The sequence below is a fragment of the Pinus tabuliformis genome, chromosome J, assembly GCF_031772625.1.
Source record: "Pinus tabuliformis cultivar Carrire ecotype Pingquan chromosome J, CPIR1, whole genome shotgun sequence".
NCBI classification, from domain to species: Eukaryota; Viridiplantae; Streptophyta; class Pinopsida; order Pinales; family Pinaceae; genus Pinus; species Pinus tabuliformis.
The window spans coordinates 10,828,851-10,848,623 of record NC_142295.1 but is presented as its reverse complement, the minus strand read 5'-3'; the positions used below and the strand labels follow the sequence as shown (position 1 = coordinate 10,848,623).

The window sequence follows — 19,773 nt, the reverse complement described above, 5'->3', positions numbered from 1 at the left end:
AATACTCTGTTCTAGTCACTTGAACTTCTGATCAGTTGCCCACTTGCCACCTTCTAAGGACATCTTCAAGGCATGGAACCCTGCTTGTTTGTCTGTATTCATAACTTGTTACTCCTTTACACTGATATAATTTTATAAACTGTCAATACTAAATAGTCATCCTCTTACCTGTGTAAAGGAGTGTCAAATTCATAATTATTGCGGTTTGTGACAAATTGACAATTTACAAACAGTAAGAAACAGCAAGACTTTAATTGTTTTTTTTGTAGGTGAAGGTGTGTGGAATTTATAACAGTTCTCACATTAATGGCTCAATCATCCAAGGCAGCCGGCAGAGGTCAAAGGAAGGGCAGTGCTTTTCGTGGTCCCCGCCCTCCAACTCCAAGTGTTTCACCTTCTGTTGGTCATAGTGCCCCAAGTGCTTCAAGTGAAGCTGTAGGTGTTTCTCAGCCAACATTAAAATATGATGCTGCTGCAGCAAGACAACAAGCACAGCTAAAAAAATACCCTCTCTGGAAGTATGTAACCAAGAAGCAAGTGCCAAAGACTGGTCTGGGAGGGAATGTGCAATGGTCTTGTAATTTCTGCAAGCTTGAATATAAGAGCACTTACAATCGAGTTAGGGGCCATTTGTTGGACCTGCCTTGTGGAATTGCATCATGCAAAACTATCAGTCAGGACGAAAGAATGGATTTGGTAAGGGAGGATGCAGCTGGCTCTGTGAATGTGGTGGCAGCAAGCAGGAAAGCTAGTAAAAATGAAGATCCTCTTCCATTCTTGAGGAATTCTAATATTAGTAGATTTGGGAGAAAAGAAATTCAGCCAACAAAAAAGAGGGCAGCCCAAACTTATAGTGGTCCAATGGACAAGATTTTTCAGCGTGAGCAGCGAGATGAGGTTGATCTTACATTGGCATTCTTTTTCTATCTCAACTTCATTTCTTTTAATGTTGCACGGTCTCCTATGTTTATTGAGATGTGTCGAGCTCTAGTTGATAGGGCTCCAATTGGGTATGTGCCTCCAAGTTCAGAAAAACTTAGAACCACATTGTTGGTGAAGGCAAGGAAGGAGGTGGATAAAATTCTACAACCTATTAAATCATCATGGATCTCATCTGGTGTCAGTATTGTCTCTGATGGATGGACAGATACAGCACTCCATCCTCTCATCAATTTCATGGTATATTCTCAAAATGGACCGGTTTTCTTGAAAGCAGTTGATGCTCTTGGACAATACAAGGATGCACAATATATGGGTGAGCTGTTTATTAAAGTTATTGAAGAAGTAGGCATTGAAAGTTGTGTGCAAATTATCACAGATAATGCACCTGTTTGCAAAGCAGCTGGCTTGATTGTGGAAACTAAATATCCACAAATATTTTGGACACCATGCATTGTTCACTCTTTGAATTTGGCACTCAAATCTATTGCTTCAGATGTGACATGGATTGGCAATCTTATTGAGGATGCACGCCATATCCGAAATTTTGTGCAAAACCATACCAATGCCCTCACAATATATAAAGAGTACACACATCTATCCTTGTTGAAGATTGCAGATACTCGGTTTGCTTCCTCATTCATCATGCTTAAGAGGTTGAAGGAGGTGAAGGCCGCTCTTGGGGCCATGGTTATTTCAGATCTTTGGTCTTTTTGGAGAAAGACGGATCAAACAGCTTCAAAAAAGGTAAAGGACATAGTGTTAGATGATGGTTGGTGGGAAAGGGTGGATCTTACCATAAAGATGATGAACCCTATCATTTCTTTCTTGCGGTTTGCAGACACGGACCAGCCCATCTTAGGAGAGGTTTATGAGGGTTGGGATTCCATGATTGAGTCTGTGAAGACTATTGTTATGGAGAATGAGTGCCCTGCATATGAGACATCAGCAGAGAGCTTATGGTCCACCATACAGGATATTCTTATCTCTAGGTGGGATAAGAATTGCACACCTTTGCATTGCTTAGCTCACTCTTTGAATCCCAAGTACTACAGTCAAGAGTGGCTCCATGGTGGGACCTCACACAGATACCCTCCTCACATGGATGGAGAGATTTCACAGGGGAGGAAGATAGCATTCAGAAGGATGTTTCAGGATAACACATCTTTTCTTGAGGTGGAGGAAGGCTTTGTAGAGTTCTCCACTGGCACCAGGAGATTTGGGGCGTATGATGTACTTGGAGATAGGGGGGTCAAAAGTGCCTATGCATGGTGGGCAACTCATGGGGCAGCATGCCCTATTCTACAACAGTTAGCCTTGAGGGTCCTCTCTCAAATTACTTCATCTTCTTGTTGTGAGAGGAATTGGAGCACTTACGGGAATCTATATAGTTTGAAAAAGAGCAGGCTTGAGCAATCCAGGGCGGAGACAATGGTGTATGTGCACACCAACCTTCGTCTTATTTACAGGCAGAGACAGGAGTGGTTGAAGGGAAAAACAAAGATGTAGGATGTGTTTCCTGATGATATGGGCTTGGACGACAGTATTGAGTTGGCATTAGCCAACATGGATCTTAATGACCCAGTGCTAGAGCCAGTGACTTTTGATGATGAGACACAGCATCTTGAGGGGTCATCCTCCACAGCAGCAGATCCTGGATTGGGCATAGAGGAGGAGGATGGAGTACAGTCAGATGGCAGTGGCAGTGATGGTGACTATGACATAGAGGACATGGACTATTGATAGAATGATGAGTCATGACTCATGGACCAGTACCGAGCTATGATATTCCTACTTATTTTGTATCTAGTATCTACTCTTTTGTATTTTCCATTGGCATTCTCTCAGGAGTCAGTATCTACTATAGTCTATGATCTATCTATGTACATTGTAAACACTGAACAGTGATACATTTTGATTTTGATGACTTAATGGAAAATCTGCATTTTATGGTTTTAATATCTAAGTTCTAAATTTATAATTAGTAGTAAGTACTTACTACTTAGTTTCTTATGTGCTTGTAAGTTGTAAATTTTGATTCTATTTATTTTTTTAAAGTGAACTATGAACTTTGAGAAGTAATTATATTTTAATTTGATTAGATAAGCTGCAACCTGCAATTTAATATGGATAAAAAACTATATTTCGGTATATATATATATATATATATATATATATATATATATTTTTTTTTTTTTTTTATTAAATATATATAAAACGTGTCCCCCGTGTCCTGTTTCCAAGTCGCTGCGTTTCGTATTGAATACCTCGTATTTACGTGTCCTCCGTGTCTCGTGTCCTCGTGTCATGTGACTTAGTTGATTAGGGATGTGAAGCTTTTTCTACCATATTTTAATGCTTGGAATAGGCAGTTTCACAAAATTGGATGGTGTACACTGATGTCCTTGGAGGACGAAGGTAGAGGCAAAGGGTCATAATAATGATGAGTATAAAAATATAAGCGATTGAAGAATATTTCTTGTCATTTAAATGTTCTTTCTCATTTGTTAATTATCTTTTCTTTCAAAGTTTCAATATCATGTGCTATATATATATATATATATAGAGAGAGAGAGAGAGAGAGAGAGAGAGAGAGAGGTGATAATAATGATGAATATAAAAATATAAGCGATGGAAGAATGTTTCTCGTCATTTAAATGTTCTTGCTCATTTATTAATAATGCTTTCTTTCAAAGTTTCAATATAATGTGCTATTTATAGAATAACGCTATATATATATATATATAGAGAGAGAGAGAGAGAGAGAGAGAGAGATCAGGTTTCCCTGTTTCCAAGTTTCCAAGCATGTTTCCAGTGCATTTCAATATCAGAAAGTCATTCATGTTTCCCTGTATCATGCAGCTTAGGACCAAATTCAGAGATGGATGATCAAACATTTGCCACAAAAAGCATTCCTAATGTTTTAGCATTGCTAATAATGGTTATAGTATATACAATCTTGTTCCATGCATTTGATTTACTGAATCTTAATTTTTGTTTAAAGTTTTGGAAATATTTCACATCAGAATATTAACTAAACTAGATTGTAATGGGCCATCTATGCCTGGGTGTCTACTAATATGATTGACTCAATTTGTTAATTCCACCTGTCCTCACATCTAAGACTTTTGCCTTGGGTATGTTAGCTTCACTTTTAAAGTCTAATAAGTTTCTCTCTCCAAGAATAATCAAGTGAATGCAAAGTGAAATATTATAATGCTTTGGACATCTGTGATTTTGGTCTAGGTGCTTCATATTGTCTGTAGTCTATGTCAGGAACTTCACATCTTGTTGATCTTTTGTTTTAATTATTCCAAGTTCATTACTAAAAAGGCTTATATCTCTGTATGGACCATCACAGGGAAGTGTTCTTGATCCATTAGGAGCTGTTACTTCAGGAAGCCAATTTTTAGAACCAGATGGTAACCTTCAAATCTCTCTTTTTTATCCAAAGTAACTCTCAAATGTCTTTTTCATATTATTATCCTGGATTATTTATTCTGATTTGGAATTGTATTGTTATTTGGTATCATATATTTGTAGAAATCCTGTTTTATATTCTGTGTACATAAACACTAAGGCTATATTTTTGTTTAGTTTATCGTTTGCAATCTGGGATAATCCTAAGTTGGTACTTCAAACTTCAGAGTAGAGTCAGAGTACAGAGGAGTTGGAGAATGCAAGGTATGTCTATTGCAGAATTGACTTGCTTCCAAATGCACAAATCGAGGAGGAAGGGCATCTTCTTCTTGGGGAATTTGTGGGATGCAACCACATGCTCCTGGAAGGATTCATGCTTTCTGGCTCAGGACAATGGACTGATTGTTCCTAATTGTCCAGAGATTATGGAGTTGAGAGAGCTCACCCTGTGAACAAACATGTTCAAAATGAACATAGGGATGCCCAAGAATTTTTGGATGGATTGGGCATGGAGTTTTGGTCAGACTCTATAGTGGTGTGACTCTCTGCCACTATCTTCAGTTTTGCATCATATACATCCATTATCCCCCGTTCCCAAATGTGTGATGGGTGTTGACGAACCCAGAGGATTAATGCTTGTGTAGATTTCACAATGTTTGGTTTGTTCAGCTTTCTTATAAGTTGAGAGTGTTTGCCTGGCTAGACATGTGTGAGTATCCCATAGGCTCATTTGGCCAAGAGTGGGCTCTATGATGGGCCTTGCTCTATCTGTGATTGTTTGTGGATGGTGAAACACATCTTTTGGGGGTGCTGATTGGGTAAGATCTGCTGGAAGTATTTCTAGGATCAGCAATCAATTCTGTAGCAGGGCTCTAATATCCCGTATCTGAAATATGCTAGCACAACTTGCAAAAATATTAAATTTTCTCTTTCAGGAATTTTGACAAACACTTTGTGTGCAAGCTTTTCTTTGAACACTTTGTATGCAAAACAAATAAACACTTACAACAGAAATATTTTAAGGCACAACCAGACTTTTATTAATTTGATCAAGAGATTTACATGGAGAATATTAATTTGAGAACTTGTGTAATACAACTCTAACAAATAACTCAATCAATGCGACACTCCTATAGTCAGCAACTCGACCCTCCTATAATGATGAATTTGGCCTCAACAAATAAGCTCAACTCTGAGAAATAATCTCGGCCCCAACAAATAAGATCTCTGGAAAATAATCTCGGCCCCAACAAATAAAGATCTCCAACAAATAATCTTGGCCCTAGCAAATAAAGATCTCTGACAAATAATATTAGCCCTAGCAAATAAAGATCTTCAACAAATAAAGATCTCCGACAAATAATCTCGGCCCCAACAAATAAAGATATCCAACAATTAAATAAAGATATCCGACAAATAATCTCAGTCCGGACAAATAACAGGGCTCCATCAAATAAACTCGGCCCTAGCAGATAAATTTGGCCTTAGCAAATAAACTGGGCTCCAGCTAATAAACTCAGCCCAACAAATAAACTCGCCCCCAACAGATAAATTCGACCTCTATAGAATATGAATTCGGCCCTCCAATCAACTTGACCTCAACCAATAACCTTCAGCTCCAGAAAATGTCTTCAACAACAATCCAATCTCCAACTCCAACAATAATAACCAATTTGTCCCATTGAAGAAATGTCTCCCAAATAACCTGCAATTGAAGCACAAATGGAAAACCTATGTGATTTTCTCACAATGCCAACTAGGGTGGCAATGATGTCCACCGAAACTAGTGTGAGAGTCTCGCCTGAAACCCTCGAGAGAAACTCACCTAAGCTCCCGATCAATCAACAAGAAATAACCATAAACTAGAATGAATGAGAAATGAGCTTCTCTTCCCTTTATAAAATTTTCCTAGATCTTCTCCAATTTTCTAGAAATCTACTTGTATTTACCTTTGACATAAAAACACTTTTTCTCCTTTTATTGCACAAGTGAATTTTTATTACTGATTAAATTAACTTTTATCTCCAAAAAATGCTTAAACTGCCACCATGATCACATCAGCCTCCCAAAGCACCGTTTCATCATTCTGTCTTGTAGATCTTTTCATCCTGATTCCAATGAACTATTACACAAAGGTGTTTAATTAAAATATGGCTGTTAATAACTCCATTTTATGGAAATCGTCAGAATGCAGACTGTACGAATTTGATCCTAATGATGAAAAATGGCAAGCAATCCCAGTCAGCCCTCGTAAAATTCCCCAAAGCCCTTCAGGCCCACCAATAATGTAATCCTGCTCCCGTGACCTCGCTGACATAAGCTCTGGAAATCCCTCCTAATCTCACCAGAAGGCAACGAAAAATTGAGGACATTACAAGGGCAGGGTTCCTTGGTGCACTCGCTGGTTTGGAAATTGCCGCTTTCTGGTTTTCTCTCTCTTGATGGGCGTTTAGCAGTGCTTAAGGATCTCAGTCATATTCATTCTCTGGAAGATCAATAGTAAATTTGTTTTTGGGCATGATGTTAGCTCTTTATCTGCTTCTTGTACCATGTGGTTGATGAAGTATGTAATCAACTCCTAGCTAAGGGAGTCTTTGTTGATCAAAGATGCCCAATCTCTTGATTTCATAGCATATTCAGACATATGTTTTTGGGCTTGATGTTAGCTCCTTGTCTGCTTCTTGTACCATGTGGTTGATGAAGTATGTCATGAACTTCTAGCTAAGGGAGCCTTTGTTGATCAAAGATGCCCAATCTCTAGAGCTCATAGCATATTCAGACTTTATCTCAGATCTAGCAACATTATAGCATATGCTCCCTTTACTAATGTCTAAAAAAAAAAAAAAAAAACCCTTTTAAACCTTATAAGTAATATTATATTTACCTAATGACATAATTAACTTTAATAATGGAATATTGAGTATATATTGAGTATTTAATAAATATAAATCAGTTATTTAAATATTAAAGGAGACATAGTTTACCAATGACCATTAGGTTTAAAAGAGAATTAGATAGTAGTATAAATAAATATATATATGATATAACAATAATATTAGTTATTCTAGTATTAATAAACTTGAATATTACTTTATTCTAATAATAATAATTTTTTAATAAGAATTCTACTTAATATTGGTATTATGAATTATTAAATAAATATGGATTTATTAATAAACATAGATGACTATATTTTAATAATAAATAATTAAATGGTAAAATTTTATCGAAGATAACTAAATTCTAAGAGTAACATTTATTTATATTTAAATAATATTAGAATAATAATATTTATAGATTATTATACTTAAAAAATAAAAAATAAATAATAAACATGGATATTATATTATGAGTTTAATCTTAGATATTATTACAGCTATATTTATATGTTTATAGGACCATTATAGGTAAATAATAAATAATAAAATAGTATATTTTTACCTAAGATAACTAAATTCTAAGAGTATCGTTTATTTAAATAATAGTAGAATAATAATAATTATAGATCATCTAATAAATATATGACCATTATATTTAAATAATAAACATGGATATTATTCAAATATTATTAAATGATTTTAATCTTAGATATAATTAACAAATTTAACTGTTTTAGCTATTTATAGAAATGTTAATAGTTAAATTGGTGGTTTGACCGGGATCCTTAGGTCAAATTAGCCGTTGGCAATATAGCCGTTGGGGTCTCTGCACGCTCTATTTAATCAGCTAATCCGGATTGGTTCTTCAACTTGTCCTAACGATGAACCACACTGGTTGGTTCGAAACGCGTCGACAAAAGAGTGGTTATGTGATTTTGCCGAAGATTATCTATACAATTATAGAAGAGGTTATGAATTCCATTGTCTATGGCCTTCCACTTTTTTCTTTATTGTTTGTAAATATTTCCGTAAACATAAGATGTATTTTTCAAGTAATAATAATAATTGCCACATGCAACGATCGAAAATTAATTGGCTTTCATTCATAGAAGGAGCATATTTGTGACAAAATCAATTTTGTATCACCAAAACTTCATAGTAGCTTCTGTACATAGTTCTTGTTATGTCATGAAGGCTTTCTATAGATTGATTGCACTAACTCTTTTTAAGGCATATTAAGCTACAATGCAATATCACTAGTACAATGTCTTTTGTAGAAATTTCAAGTTTGAAATGAGAATAATGGGTATATAATAGAATTTAACCACAGAAGAGCATGCACAGAGCCCCAAGACAAGTTTAAAACTGTAGACCAAAAGAAAGACTCTTGAATCTTTATGCGACCAATGTTAAATATTGTTTCTCAAATAGGTGTTTTAGCCTTGAGAGGTGTCATTGAGGTTAGGAACACAGCGAAATGGATTGACCATGTAAATTTTCCTAATTTTTGCTTAGGTAAAATGCCTTAATTATGTTAATTAATGATTTTTAAATATATCCTAAGTTAAAACTTAGGAAAATTAGTTAATTAATGATTTTTAAATATAGCCTAAGTTAAAACTTAGGAAAATTAGTTAATTAATTGACATTAGTTGAGGTAAGGTTGATTTGCGTCTAGAAGCTTCTTGAAAGTTTCTAAGATGATCTTAGGTATCGATTGGGACAAGATAATTTCTAATCTTGTCCATTCATTTGTGAATGAGAGATTATAAAGGGAAATCAATGGGCAACGTTGGAACACTTTGAGTTGAGTATTGATGAGTAAGTTTTCAGAGTGACACCATGAGGGTTTTACCTGCAGTTATTGAGAAAAAAAAATTCCAGGGTTTATTCTTCATCTGAGAGACTTCTAGATTCTGAGTTTTCGAGGGAGGTTTGTTGGCTGAGTTATTTCTTGCAGAGAGGGCCGAGCTTTTCTCCAGGTCATGAAGGTGCCCTGCGATTTTCCAGAGGAGGTCGAGTTCTTCTAAGCCACATGTGTGGGCCATATGGTTTGCAAAAGGAAGGTCATGGGGGTTTCCTAGCTAATTTGATCAACAGGGGTGAAGATCGATTTGCATTTGTGAATGAGAGATTATAATTGGAAATCAATGGGCAATGTTGGAACACTTTGAGTAGAGTATTGTAGAGTAAGTTTTCAGAGTGACACCATGAGGGTTTTAGCAGTAGTAATTGAGAAAAAAAAATCCAGGGTTTATTCTTCATCTGAGAGACTTCTAGATTCTGAGTTTCCGAGGGAGGTTTGCTGGCCGAGTTATTTCCTGTAGAGAGGGCCGAGCTTTTCTCTAGGTCGTGAAGGGGCCCTGCGATTTGCCAGAGGAGGCCAAGTTCTTCTAGGCCACATGTGTGGGCCATATGGTTTGCAAAAGGAAGGTCGTGGGGGTTTCCTAGCTGATTTGATCAATAGGGGTGAAGATCGATTTGTCAGTATCAAGCAAACAGTAAATGTAATTTCTCATTAGCAAATTTGCTGAAGATTTAATAATAAAACCCTCATCTTGAAAACTGGTTTTCCCCATCTTGGGGTTTTTCTAGGGACATTTGTCCAAAAATATTTGTGTCATTTGTGTGATTGGTTTCTTGTATGTTCCACTACATTTTAATTTGGTGAATGGTGTTGTTCATGTTTTTTATTCATTACTTTCAGTTGAAAATTTAATTTTGCTGTGTATAAGTAATTAGAATAATTTACTGGGTTAATAACACCTTTTGGGTAGTGGAAATTTCACTACCAACATAGGTGTATTTACACATAGGCCCATCACCGCTTTATACGAACAATGTCCACTAAATCATCTCCATGATTGTGTGGACCTTTTCAAACTCTGAAAATATAAACAAGAAAAATAGTGAGTTGGAATTGTCAGCCCACATAAAAGTATGGCAAAAACATAGAAACTGACAGATTACATAAAAATACCACCTGTTTTACATATCAATTTTTTGAGAAGAAAATTCATGTCACCTTTTGTTGAGAAAATTGTAGGAAGATGTTTACTGGATCAATTAAGAGATGGGATTTCTTTGTGAAAACTCCTCAATTGTTGAAGATGATCATAACCTGTTTTCGACAGACCTCTAGAGTATGCTAACATTCAAGAAATTGATTATGTGATTTATGAAAAGATGGGCTTCCAACACTATACAGCCTCGCTGGGGGTGATGTTGGGTATTGCATGTGTGTGCTTCTCTTCATGTATTGCTTTGTGTGTGTGTACAGGACCAGGTGGAATAGATTTTAATGTCTTTGATGGTGCAAATGTGAAAATTTCTGAATCTAACACATCAGAAGCCCCTACTGCAATTTCTGGTTTACTATCTCCTACTTGTTCTTTACATTAACAAGTTATTTAACTGCATAAAAATCGAAGTAAGCAGAATTGCAACCTTCACAAATATACTGATCAACAACTGAAATAAACTGAGACAACACAAGGGACACCGTTATTTTTGGACAATCGTCCCCGGAAAAACCCAATTCGGAAAAATCGGTGCAGCAGATATGAGGGTTTTATTATTATGCAGATTTCTGAGTACAACTAGGGTGCCAGAAATGGCTCACCCTTCAGAGATTATCCTCGACAGTAGTACCTTTCTCTGGAGACATATATTCTAGCTAATCAGCAACCCGATGATTAGCCCCACAGTGACTTCGACTGTTCCTTAGCTGGACAATGAGAGCTGCTCCAAGCTCTCTTCTGGAACTGCGTCACCCTCGAGGGACTGTGTCACCCTCCTATGACTCTGCGTCCGTTGATCGACGTTCAGTCTGCCCCACAGAAACACCTCAGCGCAACCTCTTTAGCCCTTTGCGCTGTCCGCGTCAGCTTTACGCCCTTCTGCGTCGTTTGCACTGGCCTCCTTAGCGTCTGCATCAGTCCTCGTTGCCTCTACGTCAGCCCACCTTGGCTCTGCACTGTTTTTCCGACAATTTCACTGCCTCTCTGATATGTATTCTCGGCCTTCTGCTGAACTACCCCTCGCTGCAATTGATCACTTGCTCGATTTCCTCATCAAATCTCGCCTCTGAAAATTGAATTGACTGATCAACTTGGTGTCTTGGTGTATCTCCAACTGACCCTCAAGCCTCTTCTTATACTTTTCCTGTTAACGATTCAACGACTGAGATTAAGTCCCTAATCAATGGCTAAGATTAGATCTGGCTTGATCCTCGTTATTTAGAACTTTCTCACCCATATTATATTAATACACATTAATATTTTAATTTTCCTAAGTTTAGACTTAGAGTCTCATTAGAAATATTAATTATTTTAATATCTCTCCATCCGGGTGGAATTTCCCAAATGATTTCTGGGTCTTGGAGATATCACGTGCCTTAGCCTCTCCACCAATTTTCATGGCTAGAGCACATCCGATGCTACCAAAAATCAACACTCCCTCTTAGCGAAGAATGTGCTCTAGTAATGCTTCACTATAGAAACATTACACTGATCTTTCGTGCTGGTACCTGTGCTGATGCTTGGCCTGCTACCTCACATCCCTTGCGTTGCTGCTTCTTGTACTGCTACCCATGCCACTGCCACTGCCACTGCTACATCTGTACTACAGCTCCCTCTCAACATGCTGCATCATGCTACCTATATCACTGCCACTGCTAACTGTTGCACTACAACTCAGTTACCGAGAAGTAAGTAACTAACTTCACCCAAACACTGACATCCTGCTCAGTCTGGAAGCCTCTTGATGCTGAACCCACCTCTGCTGCTATCCTGTGCTGCTGCAACCTCTTATGTGCCTCTCGCACTGTTGCAACCTCCACTGTGCTACTACATAATTCTGCACTCTAGCACTGCCTTGTCGCTCCATCACACCTTGCTCCACCCGACACCTGTCATCATGCTACTGTCATAAAGGGCTCCCGTAGCCGTATGTGATCCTAGAGTTTGGGCACCTCAAGGATCCTGCCCCAGCATGTAGTCCTCTCGAATACAATTCTATGTCTCCCCACCTCTTTTCTAAAGGCGCATGAGCACTCATGGCACAATCGTCATCAGTCTCGACATCCTTCTCCACCTTTGAGTCAGAAGCTTCTCCCTTGCCTTTCTTCCTGGGGCACTGAGATGCATAATGTCCCAGCTCCCCAAAGTTGAAGCACTTGACCTTGGAGATGTCTTTCTTCTTCCTCTTCTGAACTTCTTATTGTCTCGTAGATGTTAGAGCTGCATCCTCCTCCTCCTGTTTCTTAACTCAAACTCCCGCAGATGCTAAAGTTGCATCCTCCTCCTCCTCTTTCTTAACTCGAACCCCCTTACGACTACTCCCTGCCTTGGTCAACCTCTTGATCTCTTCCTATCAAAGAGTTGCCCACATCTCCTCCCAACTGGGGAGAGTTGCTTAGCCCAAAATACCTTAGACAAACGTCTCCCACTCCTCGAAGACTACATTTAGGGCAGTCCTGACCATGAACTCTGGATTCAGAGCAGACCCCACGGAAGTAAGCTGGTTGCGAATCTCTTGCAACCTGAGAAGGCATGGATCTATTTGCTCTCCTTTCTGCATTTGATATGACCTCAGCTGATTCTCCAATAACATCTTCCATTGCATGGAAGAGCCCTGGTATAAGGTGGTCAGGGTCTCCCACATTTCTCTTGCTGTGTTCTTCTCAACAATGTGTGGTATGACATGATCCTTGACCCCACCTAGAATCATGCATTTCGCCTTCGCCTAAGCTTCCTCATACTTCTCATTAGCAGCCGAGTCAACTGGGACATCTACTGTTCTCAAGGCATAGTCCTTGATGCAATGTTTATCCAGGATTGCCAAGATCTTGGCCTTCCAGATGACAAAATTGGAAGCCCCGTCTAATCTGTCCTGATCCTTCAATCCGTTCACTGCCATCTCTGCTCCTCTTCTAGACTCCCTCTGAGTCTCGACTTCCCTCCTGGAAATCCTCCTGTTAATTTTCGAATCACTCCTTTCCAATCCCCCTTTGCTACTGCAACCTGGATCTGGATTTCTTGGTTAGAAATCCGTCGAGGTAGTGCTTCCCTCTACCTTGGTTTCGTCTCCTTAGACATTGTTCTACACTGATAGAAATAGCATCCCACCATCACCTCAAATCACAATTTTCTCAACTCCCTTAGCCCCTGCAATTGAAGAATTTGAGCCCTTTAGGCTCTGCGCAATCACGGCTTGGGCTGAATTTTCTCCTCCCTGGCCTATTGCGTTAATCCTTCCTTGTTGAAACTGATGACGTGGCTCTGCGTGAGCCTGTTCTGCCCCTCTCTGCCTTTGCGCTAGCCCTTCTCTGGGCTCAGAATGTTGACGCAGGCTCTGCGGCACCCTCTTAGCACTGCGTCACTCCTCCTCTTGCCTCTTCACCTTTGGAACAACGATGTCTCTCGGGACCACTGCTTCTCTGCTGCAAATTCTCAGATTTCTTCGGCTGGTGTCTTCAGTCCTCCTTGATCTGCAATCATTTCGATACCATGTGAAAATTTCTGAATCTAACACATTAGAAACCCCTACTGCAATTTTTGGTTTACTATCTCCTACTTGTTCTTTACATTAACAAGTTATTTAACTGCATAAACATCGAAGTAAACACAATTGCAGCCTTCACAAATATACATATCAACAACTGAAATAAACTGAGACAACACAAGGGACACCATTATTTTTGGACAATCATCCTCGGAAAAACCCAATTCGGGAAAACCAGTGCAGTAGATGTGAGGGTTTTATTATTATGCAGATTTCTGAATACAACTAGGTTGCCAGAAATGGCTCACCCTTCAAAGATTATCCTTGACAGTAGTACCTTTCTCCGTAGACAGATATTCCGGCTAATCAACAACCGGATGATTGGCCCACCGTGACTTCGACTGTTCCTTACTAGACATCGAATGCTGCTCCAAGCTCTCTTCTGGAACTGCATCACTCTCCTATGGCTCTGCGTCAACTGATCAACTCTCAGTCTGTCCCATAGAAATGCCTCAGCGCAGCCTCTTCAGCCTAGCGTTAGCTCTGCAACCCTCTGCGTTTTCTGCGTCAGCGTTACGGCCTTCTGCGTCCTCTGTGCTGACCTCCTTAGCCTTTGCGTCAGTCCTGGCTGCCTCTACGTCAACCCTCCTTGGCTCTGCGTTGTCTCTTCAACACTTTCACTGCTTCTCTGATATGTATTCTCGACCTCCTGCTAAATTGCCCCTCGCTGTATTCTCGACCTCCTGATGACTTGCTCGATTTCGTCAACAAACCTCACCCCAGAAAATCGAATTGACTGATCAACTTGGTGTCTTGGTGTATCTCCAACTGACCCTCAAGCCTCTTCTTATACTTTTCCTATTGACAATTCAACGACCGAGATTAAGTCCCTAATTAACGACTAAGATTAGATTTGGCTTGATTCTCGTTATTTAGAACTTTCTCACCCATATTATATTAATATTTTAATTTTCCTAAGTTTAGACTTAGGGTCTCATTAAAAATATTAATTATTTTAATATCTCTCCATCCGGGTGGAATTTCCCTAAATGATTTCTGGGTCTTGGAGATCTCATGTGCCTTAGCCTCTCCACCAATTTTCATGGCTAGAGCACATCTGATGCTACCAAAAATCAACAGCATAAACATTGAAGTTTGTACCTCAAGGGCTGTGGATCCTCCTTGGCACTTACGAATAATCAAGATAAACCCATGTAAAAAATAGACAAAATATTTCTTTTTAGTACCACCATCTTCCAACCTTGAGTAAGCACTGACTACTAGTCTGTTTCGCAATAGTCCCACCTATTTACTATGAAGAATGGCAGCAACAAAACTATGTTTAACTGGAATTAGAATAAATATATGTATTAGCTAGCGTGGTTAGTGATGTGGTTGATAGTTGGGGAGTTAAGTGGACAACCATCTCGTCAATCAATCACTACCACTAGTCTGCTTCTATAGCCAATGAATATATGCTCTTGGATATTTGTGATAGTTTTCATTGTTACTTCTCTACAAAAGATGCTATAGTACTTATCCCCATTTGGATTTGAACCTGTGACCTCTTATGAGGAAGCACATCCTCTTAATCATTAGCTATCCCACCTGGCTACTCTTATTTATATATTAAAATGTGAATTATATAATTCTATGCTATAATATTTAATTATTTGTGTTACGTGTATGTCTGTTATGACATGGATGTTGTAAGTGTTGTGCCTCGTCAAGCATCACACTAAATCCCAAATTGCCTTGTTGCCCTCTTAATTCCATCAAACATAACTTGTAACAACTTTCTAGGTCAACCATATGGTCTTGAAAATGAGTGAGCCCGAAACCTAAAATAAGCAGGGGAAGGAAATAATATCACACTAATCAAATGCCCCTCACACCATAGCTATATGATTTGTAATCATTATTCTATGTCGAAACAAAACTTGCCAGGGATTAAATCCTTCTATACACCTCAATCCCCAATTGGCCACAAGAATACTACCTCGAGTGGCAACATCAATCAAGCCAAGCCCTCCCTTTCCCTTGGGCATAATACACACATCCCATGGAACCAAAGGCCCCTCTCTCCACCATAGTTAGGCCATAAATATGATCACATAATTTGCTCTAGTTGTCGAAATTGAGCTTTGCGAGGAAACTAACAAGAGACATGATATACATGTGAAGCCTAAAGAATATGCCAACAATTGTCAGTTTACCGGCTAATGCAAGGTTCTTATGATGCCAAACATGGAGTTTTCTTTAATTCCTCTAGAGTCACAAATCCCACATAGGCATTGATGATAGTCCCATGCCAAAAGGAATGCCCAAATATCTCATAATCACCTTGGGTCAAATATGTCTAGGTTGCATGAATCCATTTTGGCAAAGATTCCAACACAACCATCCGAAGATCTGTTTTTTGGTCGCTAGTCACAACATCCCATGGAACCAAAGGCCCCTCTCTCCACCATAGTTAGGCCATAAATATGATCACATAATCTGCGCTAGTTGTCGAAATTGAGCTTTGCGAGGAAACTAACAAGAGACATGATATACATGTGAAGCCTAAAGAATATGCCAACAATTGTCAGTTTACCGGCTAATGCAAGGTTCTTATGATGCCAAACATGGAGTTTTCTTTAATTCCTCTAGAGTCACAAATCCCACATAGGCATTGATGATAGTCCCATGCCAAAAGGAATGCCAAAATATCTCATAATCACCCTGAGTCAAATATATGTCTAGGTTGCATGAATCCATTTTGGCAAAGATTCCAACACAACCATCCAAAGATCTGTTTTTTGGTCGCTAGTCACAACACTCGATGTTGAGCAAAATGTGTCCAAGTAGGCAAGGGCCCAATCAATCAAGCACACTCAACAGTCACAAACATGCACGGGCCCTGCGTCAACCTCTAAGGCTCTGCGTCAGCTTTGCGTTGGGTCAATTTTCTTTCCCGGAGCTTTGACGTCAACCCTCCCGGCTCAGACGTCAAACCCCAACAAATTTTCGGACTTCTGCTGGGAGGATTGCGCTGCCTTTGCGTGAGCCCTTCTGGCTCAGTGTCAACCCCTCCTGGGTACTGTGTTGCCTCCTTTTGGTGTCTCTCTGCCTCTCTGTTGCGTATTCTGGCTTAGGAGAAGACTCTCCAACCAAATTATCCCTGCCCCTCACTGCAAAAGCTCACTATTGAAATTCTCTCGACAGCTGCTCTGCTTCAGAAAATCGAACTTCTGAACTCACTTTGTGTGTCTTTCCAAGTGACCCTCAAGCCTCCTTAAATAATCTCCTCGTTGACATTCAACGACCTAGATTAGAAGCTAATAAATGGCTAAGATCACTTCTGCTTGATCCTCGTCTTCTTTTAGAAGTTACACCCATAGTTTATATTAATACCTTTTAATTATTTTAATTTCTCAAGTTTAGACCTAGGACCCATTAAAAATAATTAATATTTTAATAAAACTGTCTCTGGGTGGAATTTCCCAAAACGCTTTTTGGGTTCTTTGGAATACATGTACCCAAGTGTCCCTGCAAAATTTGAGACTTAGAGCACATTTGATGCTACCAGAAATCAACACTTCAGAGGTTTGTCCACAGTACACAACCTCTGATACCTCTACAACTTCAATGAGTAATTACAGTAACTATACTTTGCAAAACTTAGAGGATTCAAACAAGCATCTCTGTGTGTTTCGGATGGGTACCATGGAGATGAAGTCTCAGCATATTTGTGATGAGGAGGATCTCAGTGATCCCACAGTAGCACACACAGTCTCGACATATTTGTGATGAATAGGATCTCGGTGATCCCATAGTAACACACTCTATCTTGGCATACATTCTAAATGCAGTCATGATCTCGGCATAGATGTAATCATGATCTCGGTAGATACAGTCATGATCTTGATGGAGACATAGTTACAAGGTCATGATCTCGATGAATCAAGGAGCAACAATGGTGCAACAGTAATGATCTCAGTGGTGCAGCAATGAAGATCTCAGTGTCAAGGCAACAATGAAGATCTCGGTGTCAAGAATGAAGGATCTCAGTGTCAAGGCAGATCTCAGTATCCAAACAATGATGAAGATCTCGAAGAGGATTGTCAAGAGAACGTGTGTCTTGATCTTGGAGTGGCTATTAGGTCAAGGGTCTTGGTCTTGGTATTTGTCAATTGGAATCTCTATAAGAAGAATTTGTGCGGGTTTTCCTCTCAAAGAGTGAGAGGTTTTGGCCCTGGTAGAAAGCCAACATCTTGTGTTCTTGTCTCTTTTGTTTTGGTAACTATTTGATGAAGTAAGAAAACACACTCTAATAATAACAAGAGAAGATTGTGCTAATAAGAAAAAGTAAAAAGTACCTCACAAATAGTTATCATCGTGAGAAGAATCTTATTAACCTGTTTTCCCTAGATTCTTCAACAAGAAAATGCAAAGTGTGACAACTTATTATTTCAATTTTCCTTAACCTTAATACTTGCTTGTGAACTTTATTATTCTTCTTATGTTTCTTATTAGATCTTCTTCATAAAACAAATATTAAGAGCAAAATAAAGACAATGTACATAGAAATTAGGCTCCAAGCCAGAGAAAAACCCCTCAAGGGGAAAACCCTGAAAACTCCTCTTCTTATAGAATCTGCTTCAATTAAGACACAAAGTCCTTCTCCAAGTACCAATTCCTTCTCCAAATACCAAGTCAACCCTCCAACAAGTCTTTCCCTAATTCTGCATCAACCAACTTCAACCTGCAACTTGATCTCCTACAATTAGACACAAATTCTTGTAATCGCGAATTTCTGCAATCATACCTGAATTCCGGCAATCGTACCCAAATTCCTGTAATTGCGAATTCTCGTAATCATATCTGAATTCTTGTAATGGCGAATTACTATAATCGTAGCCGAATTTATGTAATTGCGAATTCCTGCAAGCGTACCCAAATTCCAGTAATGGTGAATTCATGCAATCGTACCCAAATTTTTGTAATCATGAATTCCCGCAATCATACCCGATTTCCTGCAATCATACCCAAATTTTTCTAATCATGAATTCCCGCAATCATACCCGATTTCCTGCAATTGTACACGAACTCCTGTAATCACGAATTCCTGCAATCGCACCCAAATTCCTGTAATCACAAATTCTTTCTTGAGATTGAACTTGAGAGTGAGTGAGTGCTAAAATGATGGCGAACTGCTTCTTTATATAGCCTTCTCAAGGGGTTGAATTCCCTCTGTTAGGCCGACTTGTACTTTTGGAGTTTCCAAGACTTTCTAGACTCAAAAATAATTCTTTTTACAATTGCATTTTGCCCAAAAGGGTCTTATAAACATGATGTTGACTTCTTTAACTCATGACAATAAATCCTAAAACTTAACAAACCCTAGAAGCACGAAGAACATGCTTTTACCTAGAAGACCATGAATAAGGAGCATGAAACCCATGCTTTAATAATAATAACTTTTTCTTTTCTTCTCTTGTTTCTTACATAGGATACACATTGAAATGAGTGCAACAATTATGAAGACTGAAACTAGTTACATTTTCAACAAAATGTGCTTCGAAGTTCTCTTAGCATGGCAGCATCTCTTCTTATAGATTTTTGGAGAAGAGGCTAGAAGGAATAACCTTGAATTATTGCCAACTACTCAGGTTTCTTGTGGTTGGATTAATGATTGGTCATGGCGACATTTGCAATGTTGTTCGAGAACTTGATATTGTTATATTTTGCAACTGTGCATTCATACAATTCTTGTCCTTCTCCCTGATTAATTGCCCATAATAACAGTCTTCAACTCTTGTTCAGCTTTTGGGAGCGATGTATCTTCTGATGTAAGCCTTCTCTCTGAAGCCTGTTGATCAAGTTAAGGGAGGATATTAAAGCAGAGTGTATTCTTTTCCCTGGTTACAGTTGACTATGTATTGAGTGTTGAATTTTGTAGCTATGGTCAGTCTTCATAATTACATGTTTTAGCCTCTCAAATATATGAAAGACATGTTCTTCATGTTGGCTTCAAAAGAGAGGGAAA

General features: G+C 38.7%; 1 protein-coding gene across 3 annotated transcripts in view; it reads left to right on the top strand.

Annotated features, from left to right (window-relative positions):
* The window catches only part of LOC149225175 (phosphoglucosamine mutase family protein), a 248,949-nt gene that overhangs the window by 197,702 nt on the left and 31,474 nt on the right, over window positions 1-19,773 (top strand). For all 3 annotated transcript variants that reach the window (XM_089376975.1, XM_089376973.1, XM_089376974.1), the window contains one exon: window positions 4,301-4,361. In XM_089376975.1, the coding sequence (XP_089233101.1) occupies window positions 4,301-4,361 (61 nt within the window). The remainder of the gene's footprint in view (window positions 1-4,300; window positions 4,362-19,773) is intronic.